The sequence below is a fragment of the Mustela putorius genome, unplaced genomic scaffold (assembly GCF_011764305.1).
Source record: "Mustela putorius furo isolate JIRA1106 unplaced genomic scaffold, ASM1176430v1.1 tig00003853_pilon_pilon_pilon, whole genome shotgun sequence".
Taxonomy (NCBI): Eukaryota; Metazoa; Chordata; class Mammalia; order Carnivora; family Mustelidae; genus Mustela; species Mustela putorius.
In genome coordinates, this window is record NW_025422005.1 from 30,756,632 (window position 1) to 30,779,352 (window position 22,721).

Consider the following 22,721-nt stretch of genomic DNA (forward strand, 5'->3'; position numbering starts at 1 on the left):
TTTTAGGGTTGGGAGGTAAATGAAACAGTATAGGGGAAATACCTTGTACTCCATTTTATACATTTTAACTACCAGAAAATAATTATTATCTTTTGAACATCCATTTTGATGCTAAAAAAAATAGTCAAGTAAAGTGCCTAACCTATCGTAAATATGTACAGGAGGCAAGAGTCTGTGAAGGGATTAAGCATTGGGAGAGGGCTAACTGCTTTGATTTTGCTTGTTTTTGAAGTGGGGTTATCCTGCCAGTTAGGATGATGGAATAAAAGTCACTTTGGTCTGAATAAGCATCCGGATTTTAAGCTAGGAAGAGATTCTTAAGGTCATCTTATCAGTAGGAAAACTGAAGTCCAGAAAGGGTAACCCAGAGGCAGCACGGCGGAATCATGTAAGTTGAGCAAGTCAGGCTGCTTAAGAGGTAACTACATTCAGGGGTGTGGGGTTGGGGGCAGATAACATCATAGTCAAACAATGATGTTAGGTAGTGGTCCATTCCAAACAATGTAATGAAATTACTGACCTTTAGTATCTAGGGGAACATTATTCTTTGGCTTAAATCCTACAAAAGATTAGATAGTCTTTAGAAGTGTTTTGAGTGGAGTTTGAGTTATTTTGCTGACTTGAAAAGCCTGCTTAATTTCATTGATTAACTACAAATTTTTAGCATCTAGATATAGGTTACATAACAAAGATACATTAGACATATCCTGCCCTGAAGAACCTGTAGTAGGGGAGACTAGCCATGAATACAAATATCCCATAAATGAAAGCAGGGTGTGGTAAAAGTGACTGTAATAGTGTGGCCTTTAGAAGTTAAGAAATTACTGAGAATTCTAACAGACAGTTTTCTTAAAAGAGAAGATACTGGCCTAAGTAGAATTTTGACTGGGAATGGGGCTTTTCGGGTTGAAGGTATGGAATGAATAAAACTATAGAGATTTAAAACAAAACAAAACAACATGGTAGCTCTCCTAAGACTAATAATTATGTGGATTTTTATAGATGGAGATAGAAAGGTAGCCTAGGATCAGTTTGTAAAATTCTTCCTGAAGACATCAAGCAGTTTCCAGTGGCCTGGAAGGGTTAGATTGATTTGGGTAGGAGCCAAAGCTTGCTTTAGGAAGATTACCGTTTAGTGGCAGCATACAGGATGAGCAGACTGGAGGCAGGGTGACTTCTAGGGGCCTATTGCATTAAGGTAATCAAGATAATGAGGGTCTGCACTAGAGTGAGAATCAGAATAAGTGCAGGACTCATGGTAAAAAATGGATTTAAAGTACCTGATGATTGCTATTATGGGGAATGAAGGAAGTCAAAGACTGACTCAACACAGAGAAAGACAAATAGCATATGATTTTGCTCATATGTGGCATTTAACAAACAAAACAAACAAGCAAGGAGAAAAAAAAAGGCAAAGCAAGAAGCCAACTCTTAACGATAGAGAACAAACTCATGGTTGCCAGAGGGGAGGTGGGCAGGGGGATGGGTGAAATAGGTGGTGGGGATTTAGGGACACACTTGTGGTGAGTATTCGGTGTTGTATGGAAGTGTTGAATCACTACTTTGTACACAAACTAACATAACACTGTATGCTAACTATACTGGAATTAAAATAAAAAATTTCATAAAAACAACAACAACAAATTGGACTCAACACTCATTAACTGTAGTGCTTTCCAGTGCATGTGCCATAGCACTGTTTTAGGTAGCATAGCAGTATTTTAAATTTGAAAAGCTGTATATTTATTAAGGTACATTAGGACAGAGATAGAACTAGCATACAGCGATTTCATGAATATGGCCATTTAGGAGAAGGCTAAGTTTTAAAAAAGTGAATTGGTTTAAAGAAAGCTATTGAGTAAATAATCACACAGAGAGCACACAGATGTAGCAGAAGTTTAGGAAACAGTGGTTTAGTCACCTGCTACTGAACGCCTACTGTGTACAGCGCAGTGGGGTGGGAGGCTGCAAAGATGGTTTTCAATCTGGATGAGGGAGAGAAAAGGAAGCATTTCTTTTTTTTTTTTTTTTTTTTTTTTTTAAGATTTTATTTATTTATTTATTTGTCAGAGAGAGCACAGGCAGGCAGACCGGCAGGCAGAGGCAGAGGGAGAAGCAGGTTCCCCACTGAGCAAGGGGCCCCATGTGGGACTTGATCCCAGGACACTGGGATCATGACCTGAGCCAAAGGCAGCTGTTCAACCAACTGAGCCACCCAAGCGTCCCAGCATTTCATTTTTAACAGAAGTCTAAAGAAGGAAAACTAAGTGATCTGAAATCCCTCCTCTCAGAGAGAGCTAGTAACATTTTGGTGAATGGTTCTGTATTGGTTATTAACATTTTAAAAGATGCTGACAAAACTTAACTCTGGCATTTTATCCTTCTGGAGACAGACAATGTTTGGAGCAACCTGTCTCGAAAGTAGTTTGAGTAAAAGGGAAAATAAAACTATAGAAAAGCTGCCCTTTTGGGGAAGAAAAGAAGTATGTCCCAGCAAGTACTAGGGTTATGTGTAGTGTTCCCAGTTAATAAGAGTAATAGAAAAGGCACAGGTCCCAGGGATGTGGGGTCGGGATTTACCCACTACTCACTAGCAAGATGATCTGAAGCAAGACATTTTAAATTTGTCAGCTTCCTTTTCTTCATCTCTAAAATGAAGATAACACCCCTCCCCCAGTTTGGTGGTATTGGGATCAAACAAGTCAGTGGGTAAATCTTGTGAAAAAGAAAGTGATAGAGAAAAGTAGAAGATGAGTGATAGTTCTCTTTATTCCATTACTTGAAGTTAGTTTGGGAAGTAAAGGAAATCTAATTTTGTCCAAGAATCTATCACAGGGAAGCAAGTCTTCTTTGTGTGGGAAGTGACCCTTTTTTATTAAGCTGTCGTCATTCCAAATCTTTGTGACTCTGTGTACTTTCTAATAGTGTCCTAAAACCAGCCTCATGCTAGGACACAGAGGCCTGTGCTATCTAGCAGAGAGGTGGTTCTGTGAAAGAATTCATAGTTCATATCGGGAAGCTGGCAGCTAGTGAAAACAGTCTGTGCACCGCGCTACCTTATCTACAGTGAGGCTACTGATAGCTGCCTTACTGTAGTGGAGAATAGTGAGCTGCATGTAAAATGCCTAATACATCCAGTGTCTGCACATAGGCCATTACGGAATGGGAGCTATTACCATTATTATTACTATTAAACCAAACAGCCACATTTTTGCTTATTATGAAAGCAATAGAAAAGCTAGAAAACATGAATAATTCAGCTGACCATAAGTATCTTACTATGTATTTCTCATCTTTATAAATTATCATTTTTTTCATCATTCTCCTACTGGATGTATGGATTGTTTCCAGTTTTTGGCTGTTAAAAATATTCTGTGAATATTCTGTGAATATCTTAATATTATCTTAATATAATATTATGAATATCTTAATGTTATCTTAATAATTCTGTGAATATCTTCATATGTGAATTTTCACTCTTTGTTTCCCCCTTAGAATAGATGTCTGTTAATTGGTGCTTAAAATTGGTACTCTTGCTTAACAGCCCTGGAGGTACAGGTACACATGTGTCTCTCTGCCTTTTAAAGAACTAGGTCAGTTTTCTCATTCTTTTCTTCGCCTACCAGATGTGCTCTGACCTAAATTCTAATATTTGAAAAGAAAAGAGATAATAAATGTCAATACTATCTTACAAATCTGTTTATCCTCTTTTTCATGTATCTACCCAGAGGAATTGGGGAGGGAGGGGGAAAGTGGTAGAATAAATGTGGCCCTTTGTGTTCCCATTAGGTTACATTTTTCTGAATTGTATAAAACAAAATCAGTTTCCATTTTCATCTGTTTTTTTTGTACTTTTTTTGTACGCTTTTAAGTAGCTGCTGTTTATTTCAAAACCCTTAGCCTTCACTTTCCTAGGATGCATATTCTCCAATTTTTGTTGCAATATACTGTGTATGTCAGTAGATCAGCTTGCTTATTATTTGGTTCCAATCTTTGTATCTCTTTGATACTTTATTTGCTTTACATTTCAGTTATTGAGAGAGGTATGTTAACATCCTCTATTAATAGATTTGTCAGAACTGATATATTCCAAAGAAATAGTATTAGGTACATATAAATTCAGAATTAATGCATCTTCCTGATAAATTGAACTTTTGACCATTCTGTAGTGACCTTCTTTAATAATGCTGTTAAGTCATCTTTTTTTCTTTTTTTACAATTTTATTTTTAAGTAATTTCTACCTTCAACATTGGGCTTGAATTTATCACCCCAAGATCAAGAGTCCCATGCTCCACCAACTGAGCCAGCCAGGCACCCCTTGAGTCGTCCTTTAAGTTGATTTTGTCTGATGTTAATATAGCTACACCAATCTTCTTTTGGCTAAAGTGTGCTAGATGTCATCCATTTACTTTAAAAAAAATATTGAGGTAAAACTTACTATTTTTAAATGTACAGTGCCGTGGTTTTTAGTATATTCGTCATGTTGTACAGCCATCCACCACAATCTCATTCATCCTTTTACTTCCCACCTTACCGTCCTCTGTCTTAGATGCCATATACAGAGCATATATGTAGGTTTTGTTTTTATGGTTGTTTTTATTTTTATTTATTTATCTTTTGAAGATTTTATTTATTTATCAGAGAGACAGAGCATGAGTGTGGGGAAGGGCAGAGGGAGAGGGACAAGCAGATTCCCCGCTGATTGGGGAGCCCCACATGGGCTCTATCTATCCCAGGACCCTGAGATGACCTGAGCCAAAGTCAGACGCTTAACCGACTGAGCCACCCGGGTGACCCCTTATGGTTGTTTTTAAATCCAAACTGAGAGTCACTATCTTTTTTTTTTTTTTAATCTTAGTTTATTTATATATATTGTAATTACTGATATGTTTGGGGTTATTTCTACCATACTATTTTATGCCCTTTTCTTCTGTCCTTTCCATACCCCCACCCTAATCCCAAACATATACACGTACACCTTCCTGCTTTTTTTTTTTTAGAGCTGTATCAGGGTTTTTAAAAAAATTATATTGAGTTGTTATTCAGGTTGGAAGGTTGTTGTATGATTGTTCTTTCAATGACTGTTGTTAAAAATTTAGCTTAACTTAATTTACAATTTAAATATCTTAAAATATATAACTTAAAATCTTAAAATATCTAGTATCTTCACTGCTACCTAACCAATCCAGGGACCATACACACTTTAACCCAATTATTCCTTTCATCTTGTGTTTTAGTTTTGATTAATTTTTACCCCACAAATTAGCATTATTATTTTATACAGTCATTATTTAGACTTATCCCTATGCTTACCTGTTTCTTTGCTTACCATTCCTTATTCATCTTACACCTTCCTTTTAGACATAACTTTACTTTTTCTAGAAGTATATGTTGCTAAAACATTTCTGGGTTTTGTTTTTGGACATTTGGACATTTCTGGGTTTTGTTTTTATTTCATTCTCATTCTTGAATGTCAATTCAAGACTCTCTTATTGAGTTATCTTAGCACTTTATTTTTATTTTTAAGTATTTATTTATTAGAGAGAGAGAGAGAGATAGTGAGAGAGAGCACAAATAGAGGGAGGGGAAAAAGGAGAGGGAGGAGCAGACTCCCAGCTGAGCAGGGAGCCCCACCTGGGGTTTGATCCAGAACACTGAGATCACGACTTGAGCTAAAGGTGGGCACTTAACCAACTGAGCCACCCAGGTGCCCCGTTATCTTAGCACTTTAAAGATGCCATTCTAGGGACTCCTGGGTGGCTCAGTTGGTTAAGCGGCTGCCTTCATCTCAGGTCATGATCCCAGCGTCCTGGGATCGAGTCCTGCATCAGGCTCCTTGCTCATCAGGGAGCCTGCTTCTCCCTCTGCCTCTGTCTGCCACTCTGTCTGCCCTTGCTTGCTCTTTCTCTGACCAAAAAAAAAAAAAAAAAAATCTTTAAAAAAAAAAAAAAGGTGCCATTCTAGGGCACCTGCGTGGCTCAGTTGGCCAAGCATCTGCTTTCAACTCAGGTCATAATCCCAGGGTCCTGGGATCGAGCTCCACATCAGTCTACTTCTCTCTTCTCTCTGGCCTTCCCCTGCTTGTGCTCACTCTCTTTCTCAAATAAATTAAAAAAAAAAAAAAAAAAAAAAAAGGATGCCATTCCATTACGTTGTAGCTTACTTTGTTCCTGTTGAAAACATCTGCTCTGGGCTTATTGTCATTTCTTTATAGCTCGGTGTGGTTGTTCTTAAGATTTCTCTTTGATTTTCATGTTCTGTAGGTACGGACTTCTTTATCTCAGTCCTACTTGGGATGTATTGTTGTTCCTATATCGAACAACTTAGATCTTTCCTGAAGTTTTGAGAATTCTAAGCCAATTACACATTCAAGTGTTGCCTCTTTCCCATTCTCACCAGTCTGTCTTTCTGGAATTCCAGTTAGGTGAATGTTACATCCATATCCATTTACATGAATGATACATACATAGCTCATTCTGTCTTCCACAAATGGTAATCACTCTTTTATATTTTCTTTTGGTCTCTACATTCCTGTGCACTGATTCTTTCTCTGGGTATATTTATTCCATTCTTTAACCAGCCCATTGTGTTTTAATTTTAAAGCTCTGTTTGTTTCTTTTTCAAATCAGTTTGGTTGTTTATGGATATTTCCTATTCTTATTCATGTTCTTAGATCTCTTTTGTGTAGAGTATGCTTTTAAAAGTATTTTGTATCTAATAGTTCCATTATCTAAAGTCCTGTGGAGCTAATGATACTCTTTATTTTTTCTGCTCTTACTCATTGTTCCATCATTTTTTGAAGTCTTTGGCAGTTTTTATTGTGAGCTCAAAATGCGTCACTGATTTTAATCTTTAGGAATCCTGAGGGGTCTGAGTTTAGGGTGCAGTCCTCATTTAGAGGATTTGCATTTGCTTCTGTCATTTGTCCCCAATGCTACCAAACCGGAAGTACTTTAATCTGTCGCCTTGGGATGTTTCTGGACCATACCAATCATGATTTTGATTTTGATTTGATTTGATTTTTTTCAAGATTTTATTTATTTATTTGACACAGAGAGAGAGATTACAAGTAGGCAGAGAGGCAGGCAGAGAGAGAGGGGGAAGCAGGCTCCCTGCCAAGCAGAGAGCCTGATGTGGGGCTCTATCCCAGAACCTTGAGACCATGACCTGAGCCAAAGGCAGAGGCTTAACCCTCTGAGCCACCTAGTTGACCCATGATTTTGATTTTGCTTTTTAAAAAAAAATATTTTATTTATTTATTTGACAGAGGTTACAAGTAGGCAGAGAGGCAGGCAGAGAGAGGGGAAGGGAGCAGGCTCCCTGCTGAGTAGAGAGCCTGATGCGATCCCAGGACTCTGGGATCATGACCTGAGCCAAAGGCAGAGGCTTTAACCCACTGAGCCACCCAGGCGCCCCATGATTTTTAATCAGAAGTGCTTTTTTCCCCCATTTTAGGTAAGACTTGACACGTTTGGATGATTTTGCCACCGTATTTTTTTCTAGCTCACGTGATCTGACTCAGAGTGTAGTTCTTCATGGATTTGTGCAAAGGATCTCAATTTCAACTCCTCACCTTTGACTTTCCCTTACTTTCTAATGAACTAAACTATATGTCTAAAAGGATATTTATGGGGCTACTGGGTGACTCAGACAGTTAAGTGGCAGATTTTGGCTAGGTCATGGTCTCAGAGTCCTGGGATTGAGCCCATGTGGGGCTCTCTACTCAGCTGGGAACCTGTTTCTCCCTTTCCCTCTGCCCCCCCCCCCAACTTGTGTGCACACTTTCTCTCTCTTTCTCTCCAATAAATGAGTAAATAAAATCTTTTAAAAAATTTTTAAAGAGATATTTGTAACCTGTTAATAAGCATTTTTAGATATCTGAGAGTTTTTCAGACTATTTAGTTACTAACATTGCCAGAAGCTAGCATCTAGTGGTGGGTATGTGTGTATGTTTGTGTTGATGAGTGAATATGTGTGTGTACATGTGTGAGTGTGTAAAAGATTACATTGTTCATTGTGTATTGGCACTATTTACATTGAATCTGAGAAGTTTATAAACAATTTTTTGTGGCTTAGTAAATGTATTTCATCATTAATATGACCATCTGCCATTTATGTTTAATTATTTTGCAGTACTGTAATAATATGCAAGCGGTTACACATGTGTCAACTAAAATTACTGTATTTGATTAATGAATGTTGAATAATTTCCTTTTACATCCGTAGTTGTGTAGAAGTTGAAAGCACAGGTCTCTGGCACCAGACTGCCTGGCTTCAAATGCCAGACTTTGGCTGTGTGGCCAGAGGAAAATTAGTTAACTTCTCAGTGCCTAGATTTTCTCAACCATAAAGTGGAAATAATAAGAATTTTGTCATATGTTGGTTGTGGTGTATAAATGAGATAATTAAGTATTTAGCACAGAGGGTCTATGTAGTTATTGTTTAATAAATGTTAGCAATTTTTGTACTTATTTTTTCACCTTTCCTGGCCCAGTCTTCATATGTCTTGAAGGGTTTTGAAAAAATTAAAATTTTCTCCTTATATAATGTCTATTTCTTCCATACTGCTCTTTTTCTGGATCTCCCATCTTAACAACTTCGCTCATATATCTAGTAATTCTTGGTTGTCTACTCCTTAGTAGGAGAATGGGATTAAAAACTTGATTGGAATCTCTCAGCCTGTCGATAAGGCGTGTTCACTTTGGGCTTCGCTATAGGCTGGCCTGGGTGGGCTTCTTGGCTGGACAACACCTGGTGTTATTATCCTCCAGCCTTTCCTGGTGGAGTGGTCAGAGTTCCCAGGGAGTACTCTTTTGATCTTCTGCCTGGAGGGTAATGTTTTGGGAGCCAGGTGCAGGGAGAAGACTGGGTCAGGAGAGAGGGTTGTCAGTATTCAGCATACCCTGCCTACAGCTGACAAGATACAAAGTCTGTTGCTAGTGCACTCTAGCCCCCCACTATCCCCAACCCTTGTTTGAAAGGTTCTCTTCTTTAGCCCTGTCCAGAGAAAATAAATGTTCGGGCTCTTGCCACAATGAGGGAGGAGCAGTTCCCTTTTGGTGTGGAGTTGAAGAAGGAATCTGGAGCTTTAACCACTTCTGAAGCCTCTTGTACCCAATTTTTATTGTAGGGCCTTCCCCTTTTCTCCCAGTTCCAGAAGTACCTAGTATTGTTAGTTCACAAGCCCTTTGCATACTGTGTGGTGTAAATCAGGCTGGTTCTGTTTGGTCTACTGCTGCCTTGTGAGTCAGCTTTCTTTATCTGCTAAGTCTGTTCATAAGCCCATATGCTTTCCTGCTTCCAGAATGTTGCTGTAGTCACCTTTCATGTTTTCCCCTTCCATGCGGGTTTATATCTTTTTAAAAAGTTCCCTTGACTGTAGTTTTATTGGGGATTTTGGAAGGAGTCACATTAGTTGCGAATTGTGAATGTTCTTTCTGCCATCTTAACTTGGAAGTCTCAGTTTTTTAAAAGGCAATTCATGGTGTATTGGGGGGGATATCATAAGTGATACGTGCTTATTTGTAGGTAATTTGGAATATAGGAAAGATACAGAACAGTTAAACATCACTATAATTATATCTTATAGAAAAAGCTGCTGTTAACATTTGATAAACATCCAGCTTGTTTTCTGTATTTGTGTTTTTATTTTACATTTAGAATCATTATTTTTAGTTTTAATTGGAATAATTATTTTTGGTTTTGTATCATGCTTTCTTCACCTAATAAACCATTCCCCATGTCAGAACATAATTTTGGAAACAATATGGCTGTCATATAACTTTGTCATGATTTATTTAAATATTGTCTATTGATATTTATACTTTTAGCGTTTTTTTTTCTAATCCAAATTAGACTGTAAGCTTCATGAAATCAGGGAATATCTGTCTTGTTCATGATTATTTCTCCAATGTTTAACCCAGTGTCTACCATGGAGTGATTCAGAGAATGTTTTACTAAGTGGATGAGAAGTTTTACATAAAGGTCTGAATGTTTTCTTAAGTTAGTTAGAATTTAAGAAGGCCTCTTACTGGGTTAAAAGCGTAAACTTTTCGAAGGTTGTTAATTTATTTTCAATGCATTCTTTGATTTAGAATAAGAAACAAGGATGTAAAAATGAGGAGGTGCTTGCTGTACTTGGCCATGAACTGGGGCACTGGAAGTTGGGACACACAGTCAAAAATATCATTATCAGCCAGGTAAGTGGTAGTGACAGTTCTCTTTTTTTTTTTTTTTTAAGATTTTATTTATTTATTTGACAGAGATCACAAGTAGTCAGAGAGGCAGGCAGAGAGAGGAGGAAGCGGGCTCTCCGCTGAGCAGAGAGCCCGATGCAGGGCTCGATGCCAGGACCCTGAGATCATGACCCAAGCTGAAGGCAGAGGCTTAACCCACTGAGCCACCCAGGCGCCCTGACAGTTCTCTTTTTATGGCATGATAGTCAACGAAGGGGAGGTATGGCAGGCAGGCAGGAGAGGTGGTCTGGTGGAAAGGTGGCTTCATCCCACAGCTCCCTGGCTTACTACCTGTGACCTCAGGCAAGTTCCTTAAGCTCTCTCTGTCTCCGTCCCAGTCTTACATCTTGACTGATTTGAGAATAAATGAGCTAAGGCATGTAAAGAGTTTGGAGTAGTGTGTGGAAGCAGTAAGGACCGTGTGAGTGTTTATTGCTGTTGCCACCATTGTGGCCACCTCCGGAGTCACTCAGCTCTAGGAACTGCGAAGATCAAAAGCCGTGTGCCTTGATAAGCTGGACGTTAATTAAAATGCTTTCTTTTTAAACTTTCTTTCTCATTTACAAGCCACTATTGAAGAGACCTGTAGTGGCTATAGAGAAGAAAGTAACAGTTCCTATAACATTCCTCCTCTGGGGTCTAAATCAGCTGTAAAGCAGCAGTTACCACAGTTGTCAGGCTTTGGGCAAAATAGCACTATATCCTGTTGACGGCTTCTGAGCAGATGTGGCCTTAAACCCAGTCTGAAGTGGGTGTTTGTTTTTGTTTTGTTTTCCTGTCAGAGGGGTAATGTGCCAAGGTAACAAGATTTGAGGGAGGCAGATATCACACAACAGCGTAACTGTCCAATCACCATACTGAGGAACTATATAAGGATCAGAAGTGGGTCTTCGTACTTTTCTAAAGGCCCACCGGTTCTGGTGACGGTCTGCATGAGAAGGCTTGTGAGCCTCTGTGGGCCCTTCTGTTGCCTTGCATCTTTCAGTAGAAAAATGAATCTGTGGCTTGAGGCTAGTTGTGTGGATAGATAGCAATACGTAAGACAGTAAATAAGTCTAAATCCAAGTTTAAGTATTTGGTCTAAAGAGGAAAATCAGTGCTGTTTTCATAAAGGAAGGGGTGCAGTGGAATCAGGCTACCTCGAGGTAGTAGGCTGGTCTGTGTTGTGTGATGCCTGATCCAGGGTGGAGTTGACTGCCCCTTCTAATAGACTGTGCACTCAGCAAAAGCCAGTGGGGAGATGTCTGGGTTGTTGACTAATGCACTGACTCCAGCCCTGGCATCTTGGCCACTTTGTTCAAGAGCTCCTTGACCAAGTCCTAGAGTGGCTGGGGAGAGAAGCCGATTAACATCCACAGAGCAGGTATCTTCTCTACCTTATTGACAGTCTCCTTTACTGTGGATTCTCTTTTTTTTTTTTTTTTTTTAAAGATTTTGTATATTTATTTGACAGAGATCACAAGTAGGCAGAGAGAGAGGGGGGACGCAGGCTCCCTTCTGAGCAGAGAGCCCGATGTGAGGCTTGATCCCAGAACCCCGGGGTCATGACCTGAGCTGAAGGCATAGGCTTTAACCCACTGAGCCATCCAGGTGCCCCCTACTGTGGATTCTTTTAGTGAACATCCACTTTGGGCCAAAGTATTATCGTACTCTGGGATAATTTTGGAACTTTTTCCACATACCTCTTTTCCAGATCTTAATAGCCGTCCTGGAGTTCATTCCAAGGCCTTGATCATTCAGCCATACCATTATTTGCCAGTGCTTATATAGTCTTAGGTCAGACCTTCTATCCTTCCAGACTACCTAAAATTTAGATAAACTACTTAAAATTTCCCTCACTGAGAGTATTTCCTTCACCGCTGTTTTCCAGACAAGCCCCAAGTGATTCTGTAATGCCACAGCAGTCCCCTTTCAGCCAGTGCCAGCATATTGTATTATTTGTAAAATGTGCTCAAATTTTTTATCCTCAATTAATGATCATAGGGGGTTCCCCATGAGTAAGGGTTGATGGAGGGGTGAAGAGTGGCAGGAGTTGGGATACTGGGACTATGAGCCACTTGCTCGTTTAACTTCTCTCTTCGTGGCATCCTTCATTCCTACTTGCATGTACACCACTTAGCCTGATGTTGGAGTGCTTCAGGGCGGAGCAGTTTCCTGGCTATAGTTGGGTCAGTTCAGGAGGGGCAGCTCAGAATGCAGGATGGTAGTGTCCGATGGTCAGGAATCAGTCTCTGGATGGGCCCAGTAGCAAAGCAAAGTTGTTTTTCAAAAGGCAGGTAGTTACTGACATAAATGGCACGCATAACTTATAATCGTAGGGGCCTTCCCTGTGCATGAAGTTTTCTGTTGGAGCTTGTCATGTTGGCTCCACTGAGTTACCAGGACTGAATGGATCTGCTTGCACTCCTCCCTGGGCCAGCTGGTGAACCTTGTGCCTAGCCGCACTCTTAGCTGATAGCTTTGGGGTCATCGGGCAAATGGTTTGGAGCAGCATATTCACATATGGTACCTCGGGCCTTCAAGACCCTGACCTGCCAAGGGGAAGAATGGTATTTGTTCTCCAACCTTACTCCAGTACCCCTTTACTCATATTTTAGTGCAGACTTTTGATTTTTTTTTCCCTCTCGTTTATTGTTAAAGATACGGCTACACTTTTTTCTTGCACCTAACTACTCAGTACAGCTCCAGTGATCCTAAAGAGTATTCAAGGTGGGACGCCTGGTGGCTCAGTCAGTTAAGCATCTGCCTTAGGTTCAGGTCATGATCCCAGGTTCAAGTCCCACATCAGGCTCCCTGCTCAGTGGGGAGCCTGCTTCTCCCTCTGCCTGCTCTGCCTGCTGTTCTCCCTGCTTGTGCTCTTTCTCTAACAAATAAATAAAATCTTTAAAAATAAAAAAACAGTATTCAAGATTCAAGAATCTTGTTTTTTTGCAGCTTCCATATCAAGGTGAGGTGGAAGGCCTTGTGTCTGATTATGATTTAGTGCAAACAAAGCCAGAATCCATTCTATCCCTTCAATTTTCTACAGAAAGAAGATACTCAGTTGCTATTGGCCACTTCAAACCCTCAGTCATAGGAGGCTCCACTTACGCCTGTTCTTATAGAAAACTATACAGCTTAGACATTTGGGGAAGTTTTACTTTATCTTTCGAGAATAACTTTTTCTGTGATTACACTAACACCATTCTTAGAATCACACCCTGATGTCTGATTCTAGTTTTTTCATGCTTCTGATCCCACAGTGAAATTAACCTTATGTAGTTAGAAATTTTGTGTCTTTCTTTCTAGATGAATTCTTTCCTCTGTTTCTTCTTGTTTGCCGTATTAATTGGTCGAAAGGAGCTTTTTGCTGCATTTGGTTTTCATACCAGCCAGCCCACTCTCATTGGATTATTGATCATCTTCCAGTTTATCTTTTCACCTTATAATGAGGTAATGTATAATCGTTAAAATTATCTCACATATATCCTTGCATTTCAAATCTAGTACCTTTAGGATAGTGAAAGAAATAAAGAAAGCTATAGTTTTAACAAGTAGATGAAACAAAGTGTTTTAGTCCCTTGACTGACAGGTGGATCTAAGAAAGTAGCAGAAAAAGCCAAGCCCAAATGAACAAATGCTTGCATACTATTAGTGAGCGGAGCAGGGGCGGGGGAGTGGAGGACTAGACTGTGGTGGTAGAAACCTTGATCTAACATATATCTCCGAGACTTGGTAGATGGAGATTAACTATTGGAATGCTATGCCCTCAATCACATATTGGGGCATGCTTGGCGGAACATGTTCTGTGTGTGAGGGAATGGAACAGTGATAGTTGAGTATATATATGGCTAGGTCTGGGAGGCTGTATGACACTGTTCCTCTGGTCTGTTCTCTGACTGCCCACTTCAGAACAGCCATGGGGGTCCCACAACAGGCCCTTTAAATCAAAATTGGGTGTATGATGATAAGTAGATTTTAAGAACCACTACTCAGATTGCTCAGTAGGGGGACTCTATGCAGGTGGTAAGGCATGGATTGATGCGACTGTGTATTAACAAATCTTATAGTGACAACATGTATGATATTTGATAAATTAAGCCAAGAAATCATTAAGCCAAGAAATAATATTGGGGATTTTGAGATGTCTCCATTCAGAACGATTCTTTCTTTGAGACAGATTATAAAGATTTTGAGATAAACCAAATGTATCCTGTTTCTCCATTACAGAGGGGGAAAAGTTTGGAAAGAAAAATAGAGAGGAATAGATCATATTTGCGTAGCATTGTCCACATAAACTAAATTTTAAATTTTAAAAGTTTTCCAGAGCACTGAGATTTACTACCTTTAAAATCTTTTTTTAATTTTTTTTTACTGAAAATATTTATAAAAATTCCTTATGCAGTTTGTTACTGCTTAAAGAGGTTAGAGACACTTTTTTTTTTAAGATTTTATTTTTAAGTGACCTCTATACCCAATGTGGGGCTTGAGCTCACAACCCCGAGATCAAGAGTTGCATGCTACACGGAGTGAGCCAGGCAGGTGCCCTGAGAGAACACTTTTTAATGTTCTGTCTACCATTTCTGTCTTCTGTCACAGTTCAGGCATGCCTTAGGGACAGTGAGCTATGTATACTAAATGACCCCCCGCTACTTTGCTTTTTGAGCAGTTATGCTGTTTATTTAACTTTTTTTGTCTCTTCCTTACTGTCAGGCTGATAATCCAGTACTGTTCAATGTGACTTTGCCTTATTGTCATCCTTTTCTAGTTTTCATCCTTAACCTACCGTAGATGGGAAAACCAGATCATCAGACTCATGAAGTAGCAGTTACTAGATCTGGCCTGATTTGAAGGGTCCTATTCGAAGTAGAGGCGCGCACAGTATTAGTGGTTATCCTTTGTGGCAGCTAATGCGGCTGTGCAGAGGGTTTTTGTTTGCTGTTGCTTCCTTATATTGAGTGGTTGAGTTCACTTCAAAAACCACCTAAATAAATGTTGGGTATTAGAGTAATTGGAAGTGTGATTAATCTGCAGAGATGCTAGCAACTGCTTAAAAACCTTACTTAGCCCAGAAGATTTGTTTCAAAAGGACTAGATACTTAAACAAAAAAACTTATCCTTAATGTCAGTGTTTAAGAAAGCATGATAGGAGGGACGCCTGGGTGGCTCAGTCCATGATCCCAGGGGTCTGGGATTGAGTCCTGCATTGGGCTTCTTACTGAGCAAGGAACCCACTTCTCCCTGGGCCTCCACTACCCCTGCCTGTGCCCCCACCCCGACAAGTAAATAAATAAAATTTTAAAAAGGAACCCAATATGACATTTTTTCTTTAAAAGAAAAAAAGAGGCATGATAGGAAAGAGCTGTTTTCCTGGGAAAGTTGGGAAAATTGCCCTATTAAGAGTCTGGAAGCCTATAGCAAAGCAAGAAGGTGCAGGTATAGTATCTTCTTATGTTTTTACTTACATGTTTAATAAGAGATCAGATAGGTTGATAGGGACCAACCACATAATGATCCTGTCCTAAAAAAGCATTCAAGATGTAGAAAGAAATTGTAGGCAGAATTCAGATAATAGCTTTATATATGTTTAAGAAGGTATTAGGATCTCCCAGACTTTATTTTGAAGCTCTCTATCTGCTAGTAGCAGTGAGAGGTACAAATAAGAGACTTATTTTTTGTTTTAATGCTGAATTATTTCAAGGTAAGAACTAGAATTCACGTCATTCATCCTGAAGTTCTTCAGTGTACAAAGAAATTGTTTTTTTCCTAGAAATTTGTATTTTCAAATGAAATTTGACTCCTTTGTAATGGTCATTCATCTTCAGTGATTGGATACATATTCTAGCAATGCTGCCATAGCTCAGGACACTGTAGAAAACTCAATTTTGAGGTTGTCATTAGAGGCTGTAGCCTCTTATGTGGAATTAGTGAGCAAAAATATGTTTTCAATAGAGAAAGAAAGAGTCTGAATGGAAATCACCACGACTTAACGCTGACACTGAGGAAGGCAGTATGCGTGGTTGGTGGAGCCACCGAGACTCTCAGTGCCAGCACCTTCTAGCTCTGTGACTTCCACTAAGTTACTTCACTCCTCTGAATGTCACCTTCCTCATCTGTGAAACAGCAGTAAGAGTAATGACCATGTGGGGTCGTTGGGGAATATGTACAGTGCCTCCCTCAGCGGCTGGCACATGGCAGATTCTTAAAAATTCATGTGTGTGTTTGTCAGAATCACATTCATTGGGATATATATCTGTTACTGGTCTGTTTGCTTGTGTGTGGGTTGGGGGAGCTCAATTAATAATTCCCCACCTCAGATTCCCTAAATATGAGTGATCTTTCTTTGGGCCTGCTGCTGTGCTTATCCTGAGCTAACCTCCCCTGCAGCCTTGCTCATGCCGCCATCGGGGGCAGTGGTTAAAACTCTTCTGTTTACTTTTTCAGGTTCTCTCTTTCTGCCTGACCGTCCTAAGCCGCAGATTTGAGTTCCAAGCTGATGCATTTGCCAAGAAACTTGGGAAAGCTAAAGACTTATATTCTGCTTTAATCAAACTAAACAAAGATAACTTGGGATTCCCTGTTTCGGACTGGCTTTTTTCAATGTGGCATTACTCTCACCCTCCACTACTGGAGAGGCTTCAAGCTTTGGAAAACTCAAAACAAGACTGAGGTGCCCAGGGTCTACGGCTGAAGACATTTCTGATTATTTCTGTCCTGGCAGCATGTTCCAGCTCTTGATGTTTTTAAACTTTTTTTTTTAAAAGGAAAATTATTAAGTACAGAAAAACCCAGATTTAAATACATTTACTATCTCATGTCAAAAAATGATTTTAATAATCCATTTCTTTTAAAAAAAAAACACCAGAAGAAATTTTGAGGCTTAATGTTTTTAAAAGGCATGATTTTATCTTTAGCATCTAATTTACCATCAACTTTTAAAATTACATGAGAAAATACAAAACTTGTTTTATTTTCACACTTACATGGAATCTGCATATAATGTGTTTAGGGGCATATGTTGAAAAGAGGAACAACTCCTCAGCATCCTCTGTGTGAGGCAGAGACAGTGGTCCCAAATCATTGTGCTCATACTTAAGTTGAGATTTCTTTTTGCTTTCATGCTATTGTGATCTAACGTGGCCAATCAATGTTTTAAATAAGGAAGAAAATAATCGGTAAGGCTGGTGTTAATTAAATGAAAGCAGTGAGGAATATGTTCTACTGTTCTACCAAATTTCTGGGTTCCCTCTCTTGCTTCACACTGATCAGGAGCTTCTAATACTACTTTGAAATTATAAATTATGTTTAGAATGTTTTAAATCACTGGGTTTTGTTTTTGTTTTTAGGAAAATATCAGTCTTTATCTTTATTTCTACAAGGTGGATATGATCCCGTTAGGGTAAACTAGTATTTTTCAGAACCTTCAGCTTTTTCCTCATTTATACTCTTTTATTCAAAAACAGTACATCCTTTCACTTAGCAGAAATTGCCCTATTGAACAGGTTTTGCTATTTTTAAAGTGCCAGAATGTGGAAAGAAGAAGAAAGGAAATGTTAAGAGACCTAAGGGTGATGTTTCTCTTAAGGTATTTCAGGAAAAAATATAGTTTTATATCTCTTTCAAAGACAGAAGAGATTTGGTTTTTATTTTTGTAATTTTTATCAGGAGGTCATAAGTACTATTTAATCAGGCCTGATTCCATTTTTGAAAATTACAGTTCTTGATATGCAGCTAATTTTTATTTTCAAAACAAGTATCATGAAAGATTTCCAGTTTTCAGAGCTGTGTGTTTGACTGCTTCAAATCTCTGTCCATTTTCTGAATGAGAACTGACTTTGCCTAGAGCTCCCACTCTCTGGTAGTGTTTCCCTTCTGGGCATTTATTCCAAAGTGGAATCAACTGCACTTTGGTATCTGGCCAGAAAGTCTTTTACTCAGCTCATACTAGGTAATGTCTTTACATGGAAATACAATAAAAATAAAGGTCTAGTTTAGTACTGCATTATTTATTTTCCTAAAGCTAAAGAGGAGCAGTCTTTTGCTTTTATCCAGCATCCTTTATCCATGAATTCACGCTGTGATAACTGCCTTTCCTTCCTTCTGTGCCTTTAAATACAAATTTCAGTTCTGCACAAGTGAAACATTAAAAATTGCCAATGCAGAGTGATGGACTTTGTCTTTGATTTGACAAAATTGTGTGTCATTTGTGACCTAGATGTATGTTTATTACCCTGGAAGGGCTGAGGGCTAGTCATGAAGAGTAGGAAGCAGCAGCCCCACCACTGAGTGACGTTAGCGCCACCCGTGCCTCAGCCGCTCCGGTCCTCCTCAGTGCCTTCCTCCTGCTTTGCTCCAGAGCACCGTGGGTTCTTGATGTTTCCTCAGAAGCTTCGGCTGGAAACCCTCCTCCATTTCTGGTAGCTCAGACGGTCCTGGGCCTGTCTGGTTTGCTCCACCTGCTTCCTTGGGCTCCTTTACCTGGGGCAGCCGTCACTAGCTAGTTAACAGGTGATTGTTTTGACCTAGTCCCCTCCAGTTTATGGATGGCACAGGCATAGGGATGGTGGACAGTACCGGTGGGTTCCCGAGGTATAATCCAGTCAGGGGCAGGAGGAGAGAGGCCAGCCAAGGAAGTAGGAGGCCTTCTGTACCGATACTCGCTGCATGTGCAGGGGCAGGACAAAGCAGATCCAGGCCTCAGGTAAAATGGCACGACCTCAGCGTGTTGATCTCCGAATCGAAGGTAGAGTATATGCTGCTTTTGTCTATCTTGGCCCTTTGCAGAAGTCTGAGAGCTTCTAGAAAACCTTACCTCTGTTTAGGATAGGAATAGAGTTCCTAGGATTAAGTCAATAATTTTAGTTCCACTGATGGTGCCAGCTTGCCCTTGGCCTTTATAGTCTCACTGTCATCCTTAATCCTTTGTGTGGCATTCCCCTCCCCGAGGAAGCCTTTTTCCATTTGGTCTTCTTCATCAGTCCTTTGGATTCTTCTGCACGTATATGCACTGTGTTGCTTTGACTGTTTTGAGTGTTTTCTCATCACTAGCAGGAAGTTTACTAAGTACTACCTGAGAGCCTTACGTTCTGTCCTAGGTGCTGTGCAAAGAAAACACGACTGAGCCTTCAGTTCTCCACATGTTACTTAGCAAATACCGAGTTCCTGCTCTGTACCAAGGTGTGTTCTCTCAGTGCTGGGGGATATGCTAGTAAATAGATGATAGAAGAATTATTCCCTCATGGAGTTTACATTCTAGTGTGGAGGAGATAGGCAGTAGAATATGTATATAATAGATATTAAACAGTGATAAATGTTTTGGAGGAAAAGGAGAGCCTTTTACAGGTGTGCATATGTGTGGGGAGTGGGAGTTGCAATTATTTTTTTAAAGAATTTATTTAAAAATGTTTTAAAGATTTTTTTATAAAGGTATTTTGGAGAGAGCACACATGGCATGCAGGCAGAGGAAGGGACAGAAGAGAGAGAATTTCAAGCAGACTCCATAGTCGGCGTACAGCACAATGTGGAGCTCGATCTGACAACCCTGAGATCATGACCTGAGCTGAAACTAAGAATCGGATGCTTAATCGGATGCCAATCAAGCCCCCCTGGCACACCAGGAGTTGCAACTTAAAATACAGTGATCGGGGCACCTGGGTGGCTCAGTGGGTTAAGCCGCTGCCTTCAGCTCAGGTCATGATCTCAGGGTCCTGGGATCGAGTCCCGCATCGGGCTCTCTGCTCAGCAGGGAACCTGCTTCCTTCTCTCTCTCTCTGCCTGCCTCTCTGCCTACTTGTGATCTCTGTCAAATAAATAAATAAAATCTTTTTAAAAAAATAAATAAAATACAGTGATCATAAGATGTTGCTAGAGATAATGTCCAAACAAAGAAGACCTGATGGAAGTGAGTAGGTGATTTGCAGGAAGCAGGTATTTTGGGAAAGAGCATTCCAGGAAGAGGGAATAGCAAGTATAAAGGCTTGACAAGTAAGAGTGAATCTGGTGTGTTTGAGAAACCCCAGAAGGCCAGAGCAGCTGGGATGGAATGTACTAGACAGAAATAGTGGGAGATACAATCAGAGGTAGGGATGAGGCAAATTTTACAGGGTCTTGTAGGCCATTGTAAGAACGGCTTTTCTTAGAATGCAGAGGAAAGCATCAAAGGGTTTGGGGCCAAGAAGTGATAGGATCTAATCTCTGTTTTAACAGGATCACTACGCTTGCTCTGTTGAGGAACGAGGGTGCCACCAGAGGACTAGTTAAGAGGCTCTCTGCAATACTTCTGGCAAGCACTAAAAATGGTGCCTGGGTTGTAGTCGGGGAGGTGGTGAGAAGTGGTTGGATTCTGGATGTATCTTCAAGGCTGAGCCAACAGGATTTGCTGATGGAGCAGATACGGGGCGTGAGGAAAAAAAAAATAGAGGATGATTCCAGTGTACTTAGCCTCAGTAACTGAAAGCACAGAATTGCCAATAACAGCTGGGGAAGGTGGAAGGAGATGGGCATTCTGGAGGGGCAGGTGGGGACTCACACTGCGGACCGCTTAAGTTTGATTTGCCTACCAGACTCTCAGGGGAGATGTTGAGGAGGCGCTTGGAGAAATAGATTGATTTAAGAGGTGAAGTCTAGGTCAGGGACGTAGGGGTGGAATTTAAAGCCATGAAACTGAAGGAGATCACAAGAGGAGTGAGAGAACAAGAGTCCAAGGACAAGCCATGTAGCCTTCTGACCTTCATGTACGGGGGAGATGAGAAGTCAGCAAAGCAGTCTGAGAAGGACAGTGTGGAAAGCTAGTAGCCAAATCAGACAACACTCTGTTCCCATAAAAGAGCAAAACTATGGGATGGTAGCAGTAGGTAGAAGTGGGGTTGAGAGAGTACTGTGTTTTTTAACATGATAGGTGGGGATAACACCTGTGTCACAGGGTTGCTGTGAGGGCAGAATGAGATCACGTTGGCAGGGTGCTTTAGCACGATATCTGATCATAAAAGCTCAGTAAGTGGGTAATAGTAATAGTCACTGTTAATAATTTAGCATAATTGCTATGATGCAAATAAGCACAAGTAGCAAAAAAAGTGCCTAACCGAGCTGACAGTTGGGAAGGAGGAGAGGCTCACCAAAGGACATGATCCAAGTTTTGAAAGAGGAGTAGGAATCCACTAAAAAAGGGCGGAAGTGGTATTCCAGGGAACAGCAGTTGTAAAAACATCAGAACATGGGGCATTTTAGGAATTGTAAGAAGTTAGATGAAATGAGCCTGCAGAGGAAGATGGGCCAGGCCCAAGGGGCATGTGTGCCATAATAAAGCAGATATTTTCCCAAATAATACTCGTTTAATAGGTATTAAGTTCCTGCTAAATACTGTATATCATTGAAGGCGCAGAGGATCCAGCAATCCAGCAGTGAGCAAAACAGACAAAAACACCCTGTCTTCATAGAGCCTACGTTCAAGCTGGGGAGACAGCAGTATTTGTGGAATAAAGGGATATTTGCTGAACAAATGAGTGAAAAGGAGAGATCGACCTGGTTGGCGATGAATTAGTGATGGGGTGAAAGCCAAAGGAGTTAAAGATGACCCAGGTTTCAGGTCTGGGCACCTGGTAGATGGTAGAACTAGTTACTGAGATAGGGTATGGTGAAGAAGCGGTTTGGTGGCAGGGGAGTCTTCGGTTTGGGACAGGTTGCGTATGTCGTCTTTATCAGATAGGCTAGGCAAAGGGACATAGGACAGATTTCTCCTAATCCACCTAGAGCTAGACCCACTAGACTTTATGACCTCATGGGTGACATGACAGGCCCAGAAACCAAAGCAGCTGGCTGTGTGGGTCCTTGTCCTGTGGATGAGAAACAAGATCACCATTTATCCTGGGAATATCTCTGCCCTTCTGCAGATACTTAAGCTTAACCTCTGGTTAAGCACAGCCTCTCTGCTGCTCTGCTGTTCTTATGCAGTGCTTTACTTGGCAGAGGACCTCGTCTGCTTCTGAGCCCATCGGGTTCCACCAGATTGATGCCCACTTCAGAAAGTGCCAAAATACCCAGCAGCCACCCCGAGACCCTGTGTGTCAGTAAAACACCAGAGCTCTGGCTGAAAGCCCTGGTCACTGTTGATTTTAGCAGCATGGGTTGGATGCTGGCCATTTGGGTTGGAAGATTAGTGATTTACTAAGTTACTTGAAACAAAATCCCAACTTCCAGGCTCCTGGAGCTCTGCCAGGGGCAAGTTTGGGACCTTGAGTCCTCACAGGCTACATGATGGAGGAGAAGCTGCTGAACCTTTGGAGGGAACTGGGCTGACTTGATGCAATGCTCTGTTAGGCATCCCGAATCCCCCTTTTCCTAATTGCAAACAGGGGAGTTGAGTTCCTACTTCATTTTTGTTACACTAGACTTTGTCTCTTGGTTCAGTTGGGGAGATTCCTTCTTGATGATGAAAGAAGTGCCATCTTGGAACATGCCTCAGCCTCACATAAGCTGAGACCAAATGCCAGGCGTCTTTTTGTTTGGTT

The 22,721-nt window shown here is 40.5% G+C and overlaps 1 protein-coding gene and 1 non-coding gene across 3 annotated transcripts in view; one reads left to right on the forward strand and one right to left on the reverse strand.

The window, feature by feature from the left end:
- Positions 1–18,376, forward strand: part of ZMPSTE24 (zinc metallopeptidase STE24) — a 41,817-nt gene extending 23,441 nt beyond the window's left edge. The window contains exons 8-10 of one of the 2 annotated variants that reach the window (XM_004740680.3): positions 10,096–10,200; positions 13,525–13,668; positions 16,660–18,376. In XM_004740680.3, the coding sequence (XP_004740737.1) occupies positions 10,096–10,200; positions 13,525–13,668; positions 16,660–16,884 (474 nt within the window). In that variant the 3' untranslated portion in view covers positions 16,885–18,376. The remainder of the gene's footprint in view (positions 1–10,095; positions 10,201–13,524; positions 13,669–16,659) is intronic. The other variant, XM_004740681.3, reaches the window with a different exon arrangement.
- Positions 11,013–11,113, reverse strand: LOC123387461. Its single transcript, XR_006601913.1, has one exon. It is a non-coding gene; the product is annotated as a small nucleolar RNA U13 (small nucleolar RNA).
- Positions 18,377–22,721: the final 4,345 nt, after the last annotated feature.